Here is a 19,888-nt window from a genome sequence, read left to right on the forward strand (position 1 = left end):
CAACTTTATGTAGAGATATCGGGATTATCTCACACTTTAATTTTGACGCTCATTTTTATTCTTTATTAATTATACATTTATAATTAAATAATAAACACATAAACACACATAATTCACATAATACTCAAATATTTCATATTTATTACTTCAAAAAGAGTTACAATAGTTGACTTAGACTATTATATTGACAAAAATGCTTAGCCCTGAAAACCCGGGCGTTACAATTCTCACCCCCTTAGGATGATTCCGTCTCGGAATCATGCATCAGCAAACAGATGTGGATAGCGACTCATCATGTCATCCTCTGTTTCCCAAGTGAGATTCGGCCCATTCGAATGTTTCCATCGGACTAGCACCAAGTCGACCATCTTGCGTCGTAACTTCTTAGTCTTACGGTCAATAATTGCGTCAGGCTCTTCGATCAGCCTTTTATTCTCATCCATCCTTAATTCCGAGATTGGAATTATGTCGGGAACATCTCCCATGAATTTCCTCAAATAACACACATGGAAGGTGTTATGAATACCATTGAGTTCTTCGGGCAATTCCAGCTTGTAAGCTTGGTTCCCAATCCTCTGAAGAACTTTGAATGGTCCAATAAACCTTGGGCTCAACTTTCCTCGTTTCCCAAATCGTATAAGTCCCTTCCACGGTGAGACTTTAAGTAAAACGGAATCCCCAACTTCGAAGGTTATCGGTCGTCTTTTCTTGTCGGCATAGCTCTTCTGACGATCCTGAGCTGCTAACATTCTTTCCCTAATCACCTTCAATTTCTCAGCAGTCTCATGGACTATCTTGGGGCCCATAAACTACTTCTCTCCGACTTCAAGCCAACAAGACGGCGTACGACACTTCTGCCCATACAAGGCTTGATAAGGAGCCATCTTGATGCTTGAGTGAAAACTATTGTTGTAGGAAAATTCTACCAGAGGTAAGTGCTCGTCCCAATTCCCTTGGAATTCGAGGGTACATGCTCTCAGCATATCTTCCAACGTCTGAATCATTCTTTCACTCTGACCATCAGTTTGCGGATGGTAAGCAGTACTCAAACACAACTTTGTACCCAACTCCTCTTGTAGACTCCTCCAAAACCTCGATGTGAAACGACTATCACGATCTGACACAATAGTAAGAGGGACACCGTGAAGTCTTACAATTTCCTTCACGTAAGCATTTGCAAGCTTATCCATAGACCACTTCTCGTTGGCTGCTATGAAGTGTGCACTCTTGGTGAAACGATCCACGACTACCCAAATCATGTCGTGACCATTCTTCGTTCTGGGCAGTTTAGTCACAAAATCCATGGTGATGTCTTCCCATTTACCCATGGGTACAGGTAAGGGTTCTAAACTCCCATACGGTTTTTGATGTTGTGCCTTAACCCTCGCACATGTTACGCACTCAGCCACATACTTCGCAACATCGAGCTTCATCGTCGGCCACCAGTAGTAGGGTTTTAGGTCCCTATACATTTTAGTGCTACCGGGATGAATCGAGTACATGGTCTTGTGTGCTTCTTCCATTAGAAGATCTCTTATTCCTCCCGTCTTAGGTACCCAAATTCGATCTTGGAATACCTTCAGTCCTCGACTGTTCGTACCGAACACTAACGTTTTTCCCAAACGTTCTTCCTTTCGGTCATTCTTTTCTAAGGCTTCTTCTTGAGCTTTCCTGATACTTTCCACAATCATCGAGACGACTTCAATTCTTAACGCTCTTGGCCTTCTTCTTTCAAGATTGACTTTCCGACTGAGAGCATCAGCAACAATATTTGCTTTACCTGGGTGGTAAAGTATCTCACAGTCGTAGTCCTTGAGAAGTTCTAGCCAGCGTCGTTGCCTCATGTTCAACTCCTTCTGATTAAAGAGATACTGGAGACTCTTATGATCAGTGAAGAGCTTGCACTTCGTGCCGTAGAGGTAATGCCTCCATATCTTTAAGGCGAATACTACCGCTGCCAACTCCAGATCATGAGTGGGGTAGTTCTTTTCGTGCTCTTTCAATTGTCGAGATGCGTATGCTATCACCTTTTCTCTTTGGGTCAGAACACAACCTAACCCGACTCCAGATGCATCACTATAAACTGCGAAATCTTCGACTCCATCGGGTAGAGAAAGTATCGACGCTTCACATAACTTCTTCTTTAGCTTCTCGAACGCCTCATCATGTTTCTCACTCCATGTATACGTAGCTCCTTTATGGGTCAAAGCTGTTAATGGAGCAGCTATCAAAGAAAAGCCTTGGATAAATCGTCGGTAATATCCGGCTAATCCTAGAAAGCTTCGAATCTCCGTGGGATTCTTCGGACGTTCCCACTTCATTACAGCTTCGATCTTGGCAGGGTCAACCATTATTCCTTCTTGGTTAACAACATGACCCAAGAATTGGACTTCCCGTATCCAAAAGTCGCATTTGGAGAACTTTGCAAAAAGCTTCTCCTTCTTTAACACCTCCAACACTTCTCGTAGATGCTTGCCATGCTCCTCCTGGCTTTTCGAGTAAATGAGAATGTCGTCGATGAACACTATCACAGATTTATCGAGGAATGGTTTACAAACCCTATTCATCAAATCCATGAATGCTGCGGGAGCATTGGTTAGTCCGAACGACATAACCAAGAACTCGTAGTGTCCATATCTTGTTCTGAATGCAGTCTTCTCAATATCCTGCTCTCTCACCTTCAGCTGATGATATCCTGACCTAAGATCGATCTTTGAGAAGTAGCTCGAACCTTGCAGCTAATCGAATAGATCATCAATCCTCGGTAATGGATACTTGTTCTTCACCGTTGCCTTATTCAACTCTTGGTAGTCTATGCACATCCTCATGCTTCCGTCCTTCTTCTTCACGAATAACACCGGAGCTCCCCAGGGTGATGAACTAGGTCGAATGAAACCGCTATCCAACAGCTCCTGAAGTTGCGTCATGAGCTCCTTCATCTCCGTCGGTGCTAATCGGTAAGGTGCCTTTGCTATCGGTGTTGTTCCTGGTAATAAGTCTATACGAAATTCTACTTGCCTATCAGGTGGTAATCCAGGAAGATCTTCGGGAAAGACTTCCGGATAATCGCACACAACCGGTATATTCTGCACCTCTTTCTTTTCTTTCTTAGCATCGATTACGAATGCCAAGTACGATGCACATCCCTTGGACAAACATTTCCTAGCTTTCATCAAGGATATGATTCCAGAACTCACTCTGCGTTTGTCCCCGTACACCATAAATGATTCCTTTTCGGGTGGGTTTATCCTAACTATCTTCTTTCGGCATAATATCTCGGCATCGTTGGCGCTAAGCCAATCCATACCCAAAACGATGTCGAAACCGTTTAACTCTATGGGTAATAGTTCCTCCTGGAATTCGTTTCCGTTTAGGTCAATGACGATGTTCCTAATACGATTACTAACAGGTACGAATTTGCCACTGGCAACTTCTACAATTAGGGCGTTATCAAGTTTTTCTACAGGTAATGCTAATTTCGCACTAAATTTATGCGACACAAAGGAGTAGTTGGCTCCGGAATCAAACAGTATATTTGCAGGTAAACCATTTACAAGAAAGGTACCTGAAGCGACGTCTGCTGCCTCCTTTGCAGCCTCGAGCGTTATCTGGAAGGCTCTCGCCTTCGGCTTTGGTGGTATGTTGGGTCTTCCTGCCTCCTTCTTCTTCGGGCAGTCCTTCAAAATGTGCCCTTCTTCATTACACCCATAACAGGCCTTCTGGTTAAGGGTGCATTCGTTGGCATAGTGCCCAGGCTTTCCGCATTTGTAACAAGTGACCCCTCCATCACACTTCCCAGAGTGCTTCTTCTTGCACTTGTCACACCACTTTGCTTCTGATCCTCCTCCTCTCGAACTAGACTTCGAGAATCTACCTTTCTTACCGGACCTCGAGGATCCGTCAAATTTCCGTTTCTCTCCCACTTCCGCTCTCTCCAGACCCTTTTCTCGTATCTGGGTCTCCACATTCTTAGCAGCCCAGATGGCAGCTTTTAGAGTGGTAGTTTGCTTGACCATTGGACCGAAGTCCGCTGGTAATCCGAGGGCAAATTTGTTAACCTTGGAGAGTTCAGTTGGGACGAGGTGAGGAACAAGCTTCATTTTCTCAGTAAAGCTTGCAGCGTATTCAGTAACGCTCATTCTTCCCTTCTTCAGATTCTGGAATTCGTTGCTGATCTCCAGAAGATCCTGCTCAGAGCAGTATTGCATCTTCAACTGTACCAGAAAATCCTCCCACGACATTTTGCTTGCTTCACCTTTGGGCATTGAATCAGCTAATAGCTTCCACCAGCTTAGTACTCCAGATTTCAATAGAGGAACTGCAAGAGCAGTCTTCTGCCTATTGCTACACTCGCAACTCTCAAACATTGTCTCCATCTCAGAGATCCAGTTCATGACTTCCACCGGCGTCGGGCTTCCGGATAGACTCGGTGGCTTGGATGCCATGAAATCCTTGTATTTGCATCCACGTCCATCATTTCCTCCATCCTGGTGGTTTTGCCTAACTATCGGTGGGTTGGCTTGACCAATAGTCCCACTGTAGTTTCCTTCTTCAGTCTGCCCTTCGTTCAACTCGGGCTGTTCGAGCTGAATAGTCGCTTCCTCTCGATTTTGCTGGAGCAAACGCCTGGTTTCCTCCATTTGACGATCCAACATTGCCTGGATCATCGCTTGCACTCCGGCCATCGTTATTGGTCTGGCAGCGGCTTCCACAACTGGTATTTGCTCGATCACGGGGGGTTGGTGTCCGTTCCCATTTGCGTTTACGTTTCCGCTACGGGTCCTTACCATCTTGATCTATATACCGAATAAGGTGGATTTAGATCTTTATTTAGGAGAGACGTTTTAAATCATCCTTATCACTCCGAAACGTTTACATGCTAGTTCTAATATCGTAGTCGTACGTTTAGAATCCTAAACACATAAGGTTCCAGATCCGGTCGGCAACAGACCATAGATCCCGAACAAAATAACAGCATATCATGCATAAAACATTTAGCACATAAAAGCATTTTAGGCACAATTCCTAAAATAAGCTAGTGCTCACACCTCACAATCATCGCTTAGCATTCTAAGTTTAAGTCTAGAAATCCTACAAATTCCTAGTTCGCTTAAACCTGGCTCTGATACCAACTGTGACATCCCCAAAATCACGGCCAGAAAAGACCGGTTTTGTTTATACTTTATTTCAAAATCAGAGTTATCTTTTAATAAAAGGGTTGCGGAATTTGTCCCAAAACAATAATATGATAAAGATTTATCAAAAGCATTTCCATAGAAATATATTTCATTAAAAGACTCGGGATGTCATGTTCGTACAGATCAAAAGTATAAACAGTACAATATAAGCCTTACTACATTATTTCATATCTACAGGCCTATATCCGTAATCCCTCGTCCAAAACATCACACCTATGCTCATGCGCCACTACCTGTAATGCATAAAACTGAGTGGGTCAGGCTTGGGAGCCTGGTGAGCACATAGGGTTTTCAACCCACAATAAGTTTATTAATTTCATCAATCAACAATAACCCGATTACCCGTTCCCGTTATCCTCACTTTACGTCCCTAAACACCTATCATAAGGGACCTAGCCTAAGGATCATCATCGGGACGGACACTACTGCTAAGGGGATTCCTCAGCAATAAATGTCCTAATAGGCAACCATGTGGGGGATGGAGTACACCGGTGAACACATCGTTCACAACACCTACAGGTTGCGAACCTGCTAGTGTTCCACTGGACTGTCTAGAAGAGTCCGTGGTCGTCATCTATACTCCGCTAGATGACTGGATCAACAACAACAACATCGAGGCCTCTCATCATTTTATCACACATCACCTATTACATCTACCCATGTTTTACCCCAACATTTTCGTAGATATAAAATACATATACAGTTTAAATCATTGAAAACATGTATAACAACGTTCATCTAGCATAGATAGCAAGTATTCAGATAATATGCACACATAGCACGTAATTTATATAAAATACTTCATATCTATGTGTAAGTTGAAGGTAACTATGCACTCACCGGAAAAGGTGGTGATTCCGAACTCAGACAGCGCTTCGCTTCTTAAAAAGAATTTTTCTTCGACGAAACCTAGTATTATTACCACTAGAGTTTAGTTTATTATTCGTCGAGACTAATTAATAGTCTAGCTATTATTATTATTATATAAGCGTCAAAAAAATACTTATATAACCCATAATAATAGCCCAAGTATTTATTATAAGTTCCTAATAACGTTACTATAATTAAATAAAAGTTATATTAAAAATAGCGTAGGCGTAGCTCACTTACAGCGGGTTTTATAGAAAACCGGGCTTTGCTTGGAGCAGCGTTCCCGAGCCGAAAAGCTCTTCTTCTCAGAGCCTTCGAGCACTCCGGGGCTTCCGCCTCGTGCTAGGGAGGTTCCCTAGGCTTTTCGGGGGATTTCGGGGCTAGAGAGAGGTTCTAGAGAGAGAGAGAGAGTAAAGAGAAGAAAGAATGGGAAAGGTGTGAAGAAAATGAGGGTGGGAGAGGTGGTATTTATAGGGTGAAATGTGGCTGAACTTGGTGCCACATGTCACCATCTGGTGGCAAGCCTTAGGGAGAAAGCAATGGCCAAGATTGTGCCACATCACCCATTTTCGCACAGCACACTTCCGACTTCTAAAATCCGTAACTTTCACATACGACCTCCGTTTTTGACGTTCTTTATATCCACGCGTAGGTAATAATAAGATCTACAACTTTCATTTTGACACCGTCAGCTAATTCTCGACCGATCTTAAATTTAACAGTACAAGGGGATTATACTGTTAAACGTCTGCGTAAAATTAATAACTTCTACATACGGACTCTGTTTTTGTCTGTCTTTTTACCGTTGATTTCCTATTAATGATATCTTCAACTCTCATTTATGTTGCGTAAGCCAAAAACCGCTCGAACTAAAATTCGAGTTTCAGACCGTGCACTGCTAAGCCGAATCTTAGAAAAATCATAACTTCTTCATACGAAGTCAGATTTGGGCGTTCTTTTTATCGATGTTCTTAGTTTAATATATTCTACGACTTTTGTTTATATTGCTAAGGCTAAAAAGTCTTCTATCGTAAATTCACTATTTACGTCTCCCGGTGTCGTGCCGGTTTTGTCGTAAAACTTCGGCGGGCCATAACTTCTTCGTTATAGCTCGGATTTCAGCATTCTTTATACGCACGGAAACCTTGAGACATATTCTACAACTTTATGTAGAGATATCGGGATTATCTCACACTTTAATTTTGACGCTCATTTTTATTCTTTATTAATTATACATTTATAATTAAATAATAAACACATAAACACACATAATTCACATAATACTCAAATATTTCATATTTATTACTTCAAAAAGAGTTACAATAGTTGACTTAGATTATTATATTGACAAAAATGCTTAGCCCTGAAAACCCGGGCGTTACACCTTGCAATGTCGAGACCCAAATCCAGGTCTTACATACAAGTGCCAGGGTCAGATCTTGGTCTTTCATACAATTGCTAGAAGCCTGATCCTAGTCTTTTATATAATTATCAGGGACCAAATCCTGGTCTTTCATGCAAGTATCATAGAGACAACTAGCATTCTATGTAACAAGGTAATGGGCCGATATTGGTGCCTTCGACCCATGGACTTATTGAGAAAACTCACCTCCAAAAGAAGACAATCGAACCACACACTCGAGTTGCTGCTAACGCGGCTCCTCACACTAATTATATCCCAAAAAAATATCCCTAATTAATAATCTGGGGTTCTAACCCATAATAAATGGTCCAATAATCCCATTATCCTAATTAGGGGGAAAATATCATTTTTCCCATCTCATTTGTCCCAACCTAAAAAAAAACCCAACTCCTAATGGTCTAAGGCCCAAAAGAATGGCCCAAAATCTAGAACTGAGGTGCAGTACATGCAACGTATATATTTTTACGCCCAACGTATGCACCTTAGATCAAAACTCTCATTAAGGTCTTAATGTGGTTAAGACCTTATGTCCAAACTTCAGATCTGAGCTTATTAAAACCTCTAAGGCCATAAAGTTGCAATCTTCATGCCTTTTTATGGCTACAAGGTGGCCAACACAAAAAACCTAACTTATTCAATCATTTTCCACACCACAACTTTTGCATTGGGACAAACCAAGATCCAAGCTTCCATTTTTATGATTTAACATACCCTAAAATGTATAAAAGGAAATTTTAAAGGATTTGGAGTACCTTATACTCACAAAGACCTAGGTTTTGGGATAAAAGGGGGTAAAATTCTAAGCTTAACCAAGATCTAGAGAAACATGCATCAAGGTCGGAGCTTTATACCTCCAAAAGCTGAACAATGAAGAGAAAACTGTTGGATCCAAGGACTTGAGAACAAAACCACTTCTTTGATGATCTTCCTTCACAAACAAGAATGACTATAACTCACTCAAAAGCTCAAAAATGCTCAAAATAGGTTAGGGTTTGCAAGGGGTGTCGATATGAGGGATGGAGGCTGATAAAAGGAAAGGTTTTAGGGTTATAAGGGCGTTTAAATAGTGTGCAAACCCTAAATTTTAGGGTTTGGTCCAATCCACGTATGCCTACATACCAGTATACGCTAAGCTTGCTTACGCAAGACCAGGTATGCCCAGTCTACCAGCATGTACGCCCAACGCACCCATGCTGCCCCCCAAAATAAAATTCCATAAAAGGCCACTTTGCAAACAATCATATACTAAGGGGGCAAAGGTAAATACATGGAAGAACAAGATGTTACAGCTAGGCCTAATGTATGTTATGTAGGATGCTATCTATCTCTGTGACTCTTGCATGATATGTTGGGCTAGGCCTATTGTATGAGGGATAAGCTCATTATGGTGGGTTGGTCCCAATGTGAGGGCTAGGCCCGATGGTATGTATGGTATGTGGTATTTTGGGGAAATAACTAAGGTTTGTGCTTACAGTTTTATGGTTATGGTTTACGGTACTTCCGGTTCAAAAAGGAAGGTTCCGACTTGATCGTAGCGCGTCCACCCATGTTTTCACAACTATATGATTTTGGGATTGTACTCTGCTAACTATTTTTATTCTGAAATACTTTTGGTGTTTCTGGTTGAATAAAACATGAAACTTTTACCTTATAATTTTTGGGGCGTTACAGAAGATGAGGTTTCTCATGTCATGTATATAAATACATATTTGTTGAATGACAAAAGAGATTCATGGATGGGTAAATGTAAGGTACTGCAAACCACCATCCAGGCTACGATATAGTGTGGGATTTGAAACCGGAGGAGCGTAATTATTGAACTTAGCTTGAGAGTCGGCTAGAGTGTGGCAGGGATTACAAGTTGACATGTGAGATCACTTCAGAATTTCCAGGGAGTATTTATGCTAGGATAGAAATATACTTGTATTATCCCAAGTGGTTGAGATGCCTAGAAAATATGATAGGTCACTAAGATCAGACATGGAAAACTCACCTGGGAGCATAGAAATGACGTGGCACAACATATCATCAAATGAATGTACTCGACGAATCAGTCTTACTGTGAATGAAGCCAATCCTGGCAATGTACTCCACGAATCGGTGAAATCATGCTCTTAGGGCTTGTTTAAGGCCATATAGTGACTTCTTCATAAGACAAATAAAGTCTACGCGTGTCGGGTCTCGAAAACCCGGAGGCTAATGCATGTATACTATATTGTGAAGATTGTCGTGTAAAAAGGTGTTTTTCACGTCTAATTGGTGAATAGGCCAATGATGAGAGACTACTATATTGAGAATATATCTAATGGTGTTCGGATTGACAACCAGACTAAATATGTGGTCAAAGTCAACACCTGATCTTTGACGTTTCCTGTTCGCCACTAGACGAGCTTTATACATGTCAAGAGAACCATTTCCTTTGTACTTCTTTTTAAATAACCATATAGAGTGAAAAACATTGGCCCTGAGAGACCTCCGAACAAGCTTCCAAGTTTTGTTAGAAATAATAACATTAAATTCATTCTACATGACAATAGTCGAGTTTGGGTCATGAAGGGCATGGATATGGATTAGGTATAGGTGACTCGACAGAAACATGTAAGTTTAGACCGGAAATGGATTTGGTGATTCTATGATGGAATATAGTGGCTATGGGATGACTTGTAAAAAGAGGAGAAGGATGAATGAGTGGAGTAGGAGAGTCCATAGGAGAGGCCGAGGAGGTTGGAAAATTCTTGATGTTGTATATGTGAGAGGTGGGAGAACTCTTGGGATGATTGTTAGAGGTAATGTCGAAACATGATCAATAGGAGAGGGTATCTTGAGAAGAGATTGAGAAATAAGAGAAGGATCATAGCAATGATCAAGGAATGTGTATGAAGGAGGGTGATCCAAAGTCATGGATCGAAAAAGGAAAGAAGTCTCGTCGAATACAACACGACGAGAGATGATGATCTTGAAAGATGAAAGATCTAGACAATAGTAACCACAATGTTAAGAAGTAGAGCTCGTGCGAAGAAGTGTAGGTTCCATCCAGATGATCCAAAACTTGATATCCTTTGCAGTGGGTGGTGAAGAGGATTCGCCAAACATCATAGTTGAGTTGAGAGAGATCAAGGACAAAAGGAACGAAAGCCTTAATATTAGTGATTATGTAGGGTTTGAGATTTTCATTGGAAGTGTTGGTAATTTCATCTCCAGCCATGATAAATAACTAAGAAAAATAGAGAAAGAAGAAGAAGGATCGAATAAGAAGGAGACATGGGTCGACGTTAATGAAGCCAACGGTTTAGGGTTAGAAGGTGGGGGTCTCTAATACCATGAAAGGATACATATTTCTCATGAATCACAATAATTTCGTGAAAGAGAATTATATAGTACAAGAGATTACAACACTAGGCATATCAAACGTACAGTAAAACACTGGGATATACAAATAAATATAGGGCTAACTAATATACACTAATGATTATTAGAGCTTTTATGTGGATTCTTTGGTCTTACAGGAATGACATGTTCTTCAAGAGAACTTGTAAAAGTATCCCCCATCTATCTTCATAGGTGTTATATGTATCATTTTTATGGTGTAGTGTTAGAACTAAAAGGGTTGGGAGCTTAAAATGGGATATGTGGATGTGATGTTTTACACTTGTACATTTTCCTAGCTTCTCACTAGTTTACTCGAATTCTTTTTGTTAAAAAAAAAAAAAAAAAAAAAAAAAAAAAAAAAAGATGGTCCACATACCTTATGTTTCTCACCATTATCATACTCTTTTCTTTTTTTTATGATGTATATCATCTACATGTTTAGGAGCCCCTGTGGTTTACTCCAATGTCATGAAAATATGCACTATACTAACACTATAACGATAACCCTAATGTAAGCTGGTCAATCTTTGACAACTCATTAGGTACCAATATGAATGCAAAGCCTATCTTGTTTACAAAGATGTTTATATACTTATCGATGTACATATTCCTATTTTGATGGTTAAAAAAGTGCTTCTTCATCATGATCATATATGAGATGCACGGAAATTATGCTTTAATTTTCTATGAAATTAATCTGAAGACAATCTATTTAAAGTTGTATAAATGATCGTATTCCTCATTGTAACCTACTATCTTAGAGCGTGACCTCTTAATCTTTTCATAATAAGTTGGTCCTCTATCAGTAAGTGCAATAACAAGCCTTAAAGGCCAGATCTGTCTCAGTTACCCAATCATCTAGCACAATCAAATCAATATTATACTTTTAGGTAGGTGGCTAAAATCCTAACAAGTACTTCAACCCACAACCCCCGTTGGCGAAACCACCAATGCGTAAGAGGTTTGTATCATAACAGATCGACCATATACACTAAATATTACTTTGAACAAGAGTGAAAACACATTAGATGATGGTGGCCGAATAAAAGAAAAACCCACATTGGCTTCCTTCTTTATTGATTAGATTCAAATAGGATGATTGGAAAATACCAAAATACCCTCATGTATAAGTCGAAACCCCCCCCCCCAGGAGGGGGGGGGGGGGGGGGGGGCTTAACGGGTGGGGGTGATAGATGTTAGGATAATAGACTATATATGCTACAAAGGTTTCAAATAGGAACCAAATATTCAAAAAAAGAAAGTATTATGGACTAAACATAATACTTTTGAAATACTACATGGACGAAACATGTAATTTAGTCTAATAAAATTGTAAAATGGAATTTGTTAATACAAAAGATGATATCATTCCAAGCAATACGTCAGAGCATAGCACAAAAGGTGCCAACGACCATCGCCATCACTACACCCTCTTCTTCTTCACTTCATTCCTAAATTCGAAGCCCCCATTTCCAAACCCTAAATCAACCTCTTCTTCTCCACAGTCTTATATCAAGAAGGGAAGAAATCCCAGAGAAAACTCGATCTTTTTGTTCTTTATCAATCCGTCCATTCGTTCCTGCTCCTCCACTGACACATGCACTTCTTTGATCATTGAATATTGTAAATCATCAAAAAAGCTAAAAAGCTTTCAAGATGGGTTCTTTATCTTGGCAGATAGGTGTATATATCTGGGTTTTATTGATCACATCCATCTGTATTTTTATGAATTCAAAAGTTCAGAACGGGAATGTTTTCATTGATGGGGAAAGAGGGATTGCAGAGACAGATACTGATTTTATTTGTGCGACAATGGATTGGTGGCCACCGGAGAAATGCGATTATGGTTCTTGCAGCTGGGGTTATGCTTCTCTCCTCAATGTGGTATGATCTTCTTTCTTCGTGTTTTTAATCACTTCTTAAAATCAAACAATAATGAAAAACTTAATCATTTGATCACATCCGTTTGATGAATCAACCATAATTTTCCGAATTTAGGCACTTTAGATGTGTCAGTTCCGATCATTTATCGTTTTTATTTCGTGGGTCCAATCATCCAATCGTAGATGTTGACAAACAAATTCCTGTTTACCTAATTTTGGCTTTACTTTGTGGGGTTCATTTATATTCATTCGCTTATTTTTGGGTTTTCTTCTTTGCAGGATCTTAACAACACAATCTTTCAGAATGCAATCAAAGGTGAATACTGAATAGTAGTATAGTACTACTCCCTTATCATCTCTACTCTTCACTTTTCCAAGTCGTTTGACCCCAAAAGTCAAACTTTTTATGCAGCCTTTTCACCATTAAAGATTCGATTGGGAGGAAGTTTGCAAGATGAACTTGTCTATGAAACCGAAGATCAAACTGAATCCTGCATCCCATTTTCCAAAAACACCTCATCGTTATTCAATTTTAACCCAGGCTGCTTACCTCTATCCAGATGGGATGAACTAAACACCTTCTTTAATGAAACCGGGTAACCAAAAAGCACCCTTTTTTCATTAAATCTCATGATTTGAAAACTAAAAATCTCCTCATAATTCATAATCGGTCTTTTATCTTCAGAGCTGTAATTATTTTTGGATTAAATGCTCTCAATGGAAGGAAAGTTCAAGCAGATAGTTCAACCATTGGAGCTTGGGATTCCACCAATGCTGAATCTTTTATTCGTTATACAGTTAAAAAGAATTACACCATTTATGCTTGGGAACTCGGTAATTGCAAAAAATCACAATGTAGTTTCATTTATTATAGCATGTTGCTATTTCTTTTCTCCATTTAATGCATGATTATAATTTATAGGGAATGAGTTAAGTGGAAATGGAGTTGGAGCAAAAGTAACAGCATCTCAATACGCAATTGACACAACTACCCTCAAGAACATAGTAGAAGAAATTTATGATGGGATTGAACCTAAGCCACTAATTATCTCACCAGGTGGATTCTTTGATGCAAAATGGTTCAAAGACTTCATAAACAAAACAACCGAAATTCTTGATGTAGTCACTCACCATATATACAATCTTGGCCCAGGTAAACAAAAGATTGAAATAGAACATTTGTAATGTTCAAAAAGATTGTAAAGTTTGGAACTTTATATTGTTTTTTGAAACAGGAGTTGATCAAAACCTTGTTGAAAAGATTCTTAATCCATCTGTTCTTGATAATGAGATCGATACATTTAAGCAACTCAAGAACATTCTAGAAACTTCCGGAAGTTTAGCATCTGCTTGGGTTGGTGAAGCTGGTGGAGCTTACAATAGTGGACACAATCTTGTGACTAATGCATTTGTGTTTAGTTTTTGGTAAGTACAAGTACAAGTGTATAACCCTTGATGCATAAGGTACAAGTATAAATATGTGTACTCAAAGTTAAGGGTTGAAGAATGTTGTTATACAGGTATTTGGATCAGCTAGGAATGTCAGCTGTTTACAACACAAAGACATACTGTAGACAATCTTTAATTGGAGGAAATTATGGCTTACTTAACACTACTACTTTTGTGCCAAATCCAGATTACTATAGGTACATTTTGACTTTCAAAGGTCAAACCTTTGACTTACTAATCAACCATTTCTTCTCAAAAAGTTGAAATTTTGATATGTGATTTTGTTTCTCTTTGATTCAGTGCTCTTTTGTGGCATCGACTAATGGGAACAACGGTGCTTTCCACAAACTTTAGTGGGAGCAAAAAAATCAGATCATATGCACATTGTGCTAAACAATCAGTAAGTTTGTTAAAGACTCGATTTTGTTGAGATTTATGTGAGTTGTTAAGTGGCATATGTTAAACCACTTGTATAAATAACTAACATAACATGTTTCCAGTTTTTGATTTCATAATCTTGTTGAATCTTTCTTTTAGGATGGAATAACACTCCTACTCATCAATCTAGACAAAACCACCACATTTAATGTAAATTTGTCACTAAAGATGTCAATTGAAATTCAAATGGTGAGGGGTGGATCAAGAACACGAGAGGAATATCATCTGACAGGAAAAGATGGAAACTTGCATAGTCAAACAATGGTGTTGAATGGGAAAGATTTGATTTTAAATCCTGAAGGTGAGATACCTCCATTAGAGCCTTTGTATGTAAGTTCTTTGAAGCCAATAGTTGTGGCTCCTTATTCTATTGTATTCGCCCATATCCCATATCTTACTTTGGATGCTTGCAGCAATTTGGTCATGGAGTTTTAAGAGTACAGAAATTTGCTGTATAATTTCTTGTTCTTTTTGCTTGTTTTAAGATCAAATGCAGTTTTGTTGTTGGTGTTTATAAATACATCTTGGTAGTTTTTGAATGATTGTTCTAGTGATGAAAATCGGTAGTCTTTGAAAATGTCTCAAAAGAGGAAAAAAAAAAAAAACTGTATGCCATTGAATCTCAAGTGCGATCGATCAAAACTCAAAGAAATCGCATTTGGTTCGCAGTGATGCAGAATCAAGTAAAGAATAAACGGAATTTTCGACTTTTTGAATAAAATATCAACACTATTGCTTACCATCGAATTCGGGCAGCTTAAGAACCTTCGGTGCGAACCTCGACTCTAGGGTTGGAAAAGTTCTATGGAAAAGTAAGAACTTGATGACATCTTGTTAAGACAAAATTGCAAGAATGGTCCCTATGGTATGTTAAAACTAGCAAGTTTGGTCCAAAATAGGTTTGACCTGCAAGGATGGTCCAATAGTTTCGTTTTGTTGCAAGTTTGGTCCAAAAATTTTAAAACTTTTTATGCTGATAGATTTACCCTTGGTATTTCCCCTTTTTCAATTTTTTTATTACAGAAATAAAAAGAAAAAAGAAAAAGAAAATTTCTCTGTGTGTGTGTGTGTTAGCCCTTGTATGTTCTTAACAAATCAAGACTCAACCTCGATTTCATGAACTAAATAACGAACTTCAAGAATGATCTTCAAGCTGTAAACCTATATGAAATTGACTTTTAAGATCGGAGTATATGCGAAATCTTTCAAGATCGAACTATGTGTGTAACTCTTCGTATCCCTCTGATGAACATTTTCCAGTGAGTGTAGAACACAACACACACATAACCACACAATGGATGTTATGCGTTCTTGATTTTGGATCTGAAATAAAACCCAAATCCAAAAGTTGAAGGTGAGTATCTTCTTGGTTCCAAATCTGAAACGAATATGAAGAAGGGTAGATTTGAAACAAAAACCACACACAAAACCCTACTCGAAATGAAAACCCACCATCAATTTGAACGAAAGGTAGATCGACAAGAGCTCCGATGCGGCTGAGAAATCATGATGAAGTGCAAGGGGATCCGTCGAGAACGACAATCCTCTATGGGTTTACTCTTCGTCTTCGTCGATCGAGAGAGGGAAGAAGTAATACGAATGAAAGTAGTCAAAATGGTGGTCTGGTGGTCAAACAGATCATGCGAAGGGATTCGATTTTCGTTAGCGGGGGGAAAGGCAAACGACTGGATCGAAGGGAGAAGGAAGAAGAATGGAATCAGAACAGAGGTGTTTAGTTGAGGGAAAGAAATGGCGAAGTAGCACCTGAGAGAAGCGTCGATCCTCAGGGGGTGTTTTCCGATCGACAACGAGGGGTGGAGAAGGGCTGTCAGTACACCTTTTGTCACCGGTGGTGTGTGTGTGTGTGTGTGTATATATATATATATATATATATATATATATATATATATATATATATAGAGAGAGAGAGAGAGAGAGAGTATTTTATTTTTGTTTTATTTTCAATTAATTTTTAATTGTTGGTAATAAAATAAAAATGAAAAATTAAATAATAAGGGGTAAAATCATCTTTACAAAAAAGTTCAAACCAAATTGGACCAAACTCGCAATAAAACGAAACTATTGGACCATCCTTGCAGGCCAAACCCATTTTGGACCAAACTTGCTAGTTTTGACATACCACAGGGACCATTCTTGCAATTTTGTCTCTTGTTAATGTTGCTTCGAATTCGATTCGATTTTGAGATCTAGGGAACAATATAGTTGTTATAAGCGGTTCTTTCGTTTTAAGGAGTAACTGATCAAGGTGATTTTCCAACGATTTAGGAGTTATTTATTTATATTTTAAACGAACTTTCCCAATTTCCCATATCTTATCTCCCCATTTTCGCAGGAGATAGAGATTTTATGGGAATAAGACTTATTAAAATAATTTACTTTTCGGTATGTTTACATCTGGGTAACTATCTTTTTTTTGTACACATCTAGGTAACAAATTTATTGGAAGTGATCACATATGACCATTATGACCTGCTATAGCAGGTTAAATCCTAGATGTGAACACTTTCAACAAGTTCGTTACCTAGATATGTACAAAAAAAAATAGTTACCCAAATATGAACAAAACAAAAAGTAAAAATTAAATTACACGAATGGTCCTTGTGGTTTGGGGGAATTCTTTTTTTTTTTTGTCTCTAACTTATTTTTTTAACTTGGATGGTCCCTACTGTTTATTTTTGTTGCGCGTTTGATCCCGTGTTACCTAAAAAGGCTATTGTGCCCTTATTAATTTATTTTTAATTAATTTTCTTATTTAAATATTTATTTTATACATCTAGGATTTAACTTGCTATAGCAGGTCATAATAGTCATATGTGAACACTTCCAACAAGTTTGTTACCTAGATGTGTACAAAAAAAAAAATAATTACCCAGATGCGAACATACCGAAAAGTTAATTACCTTAATAAGTCATAGTCCCGAGGTTTTGCTTACACAAAAGTAAAGTGCACATTTTCTATAACATAGGGATCATTTTTGTAAATATCCACTATTGTTCCTATAAAATCATGCTTAAATCATAACATGTGTCTAATATTAAAATATCAGCATTAAATGTTAAACATATGTTACTATTTAATTTGGTAGGAAGATTTATAGGAACAAAAAATAGAATGTTACACATGTCACTATTTAATTGGGTAGGAAGATTTATAGGAACAAAAAGTAGAAAAATATTTAATTTCTCTTTTTAAACATTTGGACTATTTTTGTATAAAGACTACACAACGATTTTTTCTGTTTACAAGGATAATTTTGTAAACCAACATACAAAATTCTTGAGACATGTGGACCAGTTTTCTAAACAAAAAATGTAAAAAGACATTTCCTCTAGATTATAGGGAGTTTTTTGTAATTTATTTTATATTTATAGACCAAACTTACCAATATAAGAAAACCTTTGTGGATAAATTGTGAAACCCAAAAACTAATATGAAACTTTTGTTAAACATGGAACACTTTTGTAAAAAAAATAATAATAAATAAAATAAAATAAAATAAAAAAACTACACAATGATATTTTCTATAAATTTTAGAAATTATTTTTGCAATTTATTTTATTCATAGGGACTAAATCTATCAACTTAAAAGTAAATTTTGGTCGAAATCTAATTATGAAAATACAAACCAAAGCAGATTTGTTGTCAAAATATAAAATAAAAAACTTATAGTAGTTAAATTACGGAAACATAAAACTATACTAGTTATAAAATGTTTCTTTTCTATTATAAAATATACAAATATCTACTGGCACATTATTTTATATAAAGTTTAGGGAAATCTGCGAAAAAGTCTCAATATTCTAGGTCAGTTTACGATTTAATCCCAAATTAAATTTTGTTTACAAAAAATGACATATTACCGGTTAAAACTTTGGATTAACCCTTCATGGCCGGTTTCACAGATTTAGCCGGTATCTCGTCTTTTTTCGTTAATTGATCCAATATTGGGGTTTTTTCATTAATTAATTAAAATTTTAGGGCTTTTTCATTATTTATTACCAATAAACCAAAATATTTGGACTTTTCTGAAGATTACCTTTAAACTAATATATATTATATGATCTAATTTAATATGTACTATTCCATGTCTTATTTCTTATGCTCTTCTAAGCTCACCTTGTATTTTTATCGGTTTCATCAATCCCAACAACAAAAATCTCACTCACAAGCCTCGCTAACTCCATTGATTTTCCAAAATTATCCATTCACAACTCTATGATCATCTTTCAATCTCCAAATAAAGAATAGAGAAATCCTTGTTGATTATGTGGATGCCCCTATTACCTAACCATGACATAAACCGTGGTTCCAACACTTGGATGTTCCTATTACTTAACCATGACTTGAACCCATACACTAATGGCGTTGTCCATAGTTTTGTTAACAATAGAAGACGAATCGCACATGTTCAACCACTGATACATTGGCTCAAGTCTTACTTGACCCTTGTTTCCTTACAACACTATAGAAGCCCCAACATAAGATGAATCCCACATCGTTCATCATTTATTGGTTTTTTTTGTCAAAAAGTAAAGCATTTTGGAAGCCCCAAATAGACTAAAATGTAATAATGACAATTATTGTAATATCACACCAATTGTCATTATGAAATAATTGTCATTATGACTTGTCATTATTACATTTTAGTCTATTTGGGGCTTCCAGACTGCATTAGTTTTTGGCAAGACAAAAACCAATAAATGATGAAGTTTTAGATAAAGATTGGAACACAATCTTATTGATGGATCCATAAGATCCTTCTAATCTCAAGCCTTTTTCTCCTCAATCTTCTTCCAAAAAATGCACTACAATATGCAATATTAGCCCCTCTTTCTCTCTTACAAGCATATAGCTCAATTAGGGTTTCTCTCAGAGTGTTAAGATGATAAGGGAGGCGGAAATGAAGGCTTAAGGTCCTTTAAATAGGACACAAACCCTGAAAATTAGGGTTTTGACACTCAGCTCGTACTAGTCAAGTTGGGGTCCTCCAACTCGTCGAGTAGACTCTAGAAATTATGCGACCATTAACACTCTCTACTCGGCAAGTTGGGGCCTCCAACTCGTCAAGTTGATAAGACAAAAAGAATATAAATTAATTAAATATTATACTTGGGATTCGGGATGTTACACCTATTGTAAGGAAACAAGTGTCAAGTAAGACTTGAGCCAAGGTATTAGTACTTAAACCATGTGGGATTCATATTTTGTTGTTAACAAAACTATGGACAAATGCCAT

The 19,888-nt window shown here is 37.7% G+C and overlaps 1 protein-coding gene across 1 annotated transcript; it reads left to right on the plus strand.

Annotated features, from left to right (window-relative positions):
- The first annotated feature begins 12,229 nt into the window (after positions 1 to 12,229).
- LOC145013112 (heparanase-like protein 3) lies at positions 12,230 to 15,148 on the plus strand. Its single transcript, XM_078971914.1, has 9 exons — positions 12,230 to 12,744; positions 13,023 to 13,059; positions 13,156 to 13,339; positions 13,429 to 13,577; positions 13,666 to 13,896; positions 13,979 to 14,168; positions 14,264 to 14,389; positions 14,493 to 14,592; positions 14,730 to 15,148. The coding sequence occupies exons 1-9, from the start codon at positions 12,517 to 12,519 to the stop codon at positions 15,063 to 15,065; spliced, it is 1,581 nt and encodes a 526-aa protein (XP_078828040.1). The 5' UTR covers positions 12,230 to 12,516; the 3' UTR covers positions 15,066 to 15,148.
- Positions 15,149 to 19,888: the final 4,740 nt, after the last annotated feature.

Source organism: Lactuca saligna, chromosome 8 (genome assembly GCF_052625555.1).
Source record: "Lactuca saligna cultivar CGN05327 chromosome 8, ASM5262555v1, whole genome shotgun sequence".
NCBI classification, from domain to species: domain Eukaryota; kingdom Viridiplantae; phylum Streptophyta; class Magnoliopsida; order Asterales; family Asteraceae; genus Lactuca; species Lactuca saligna.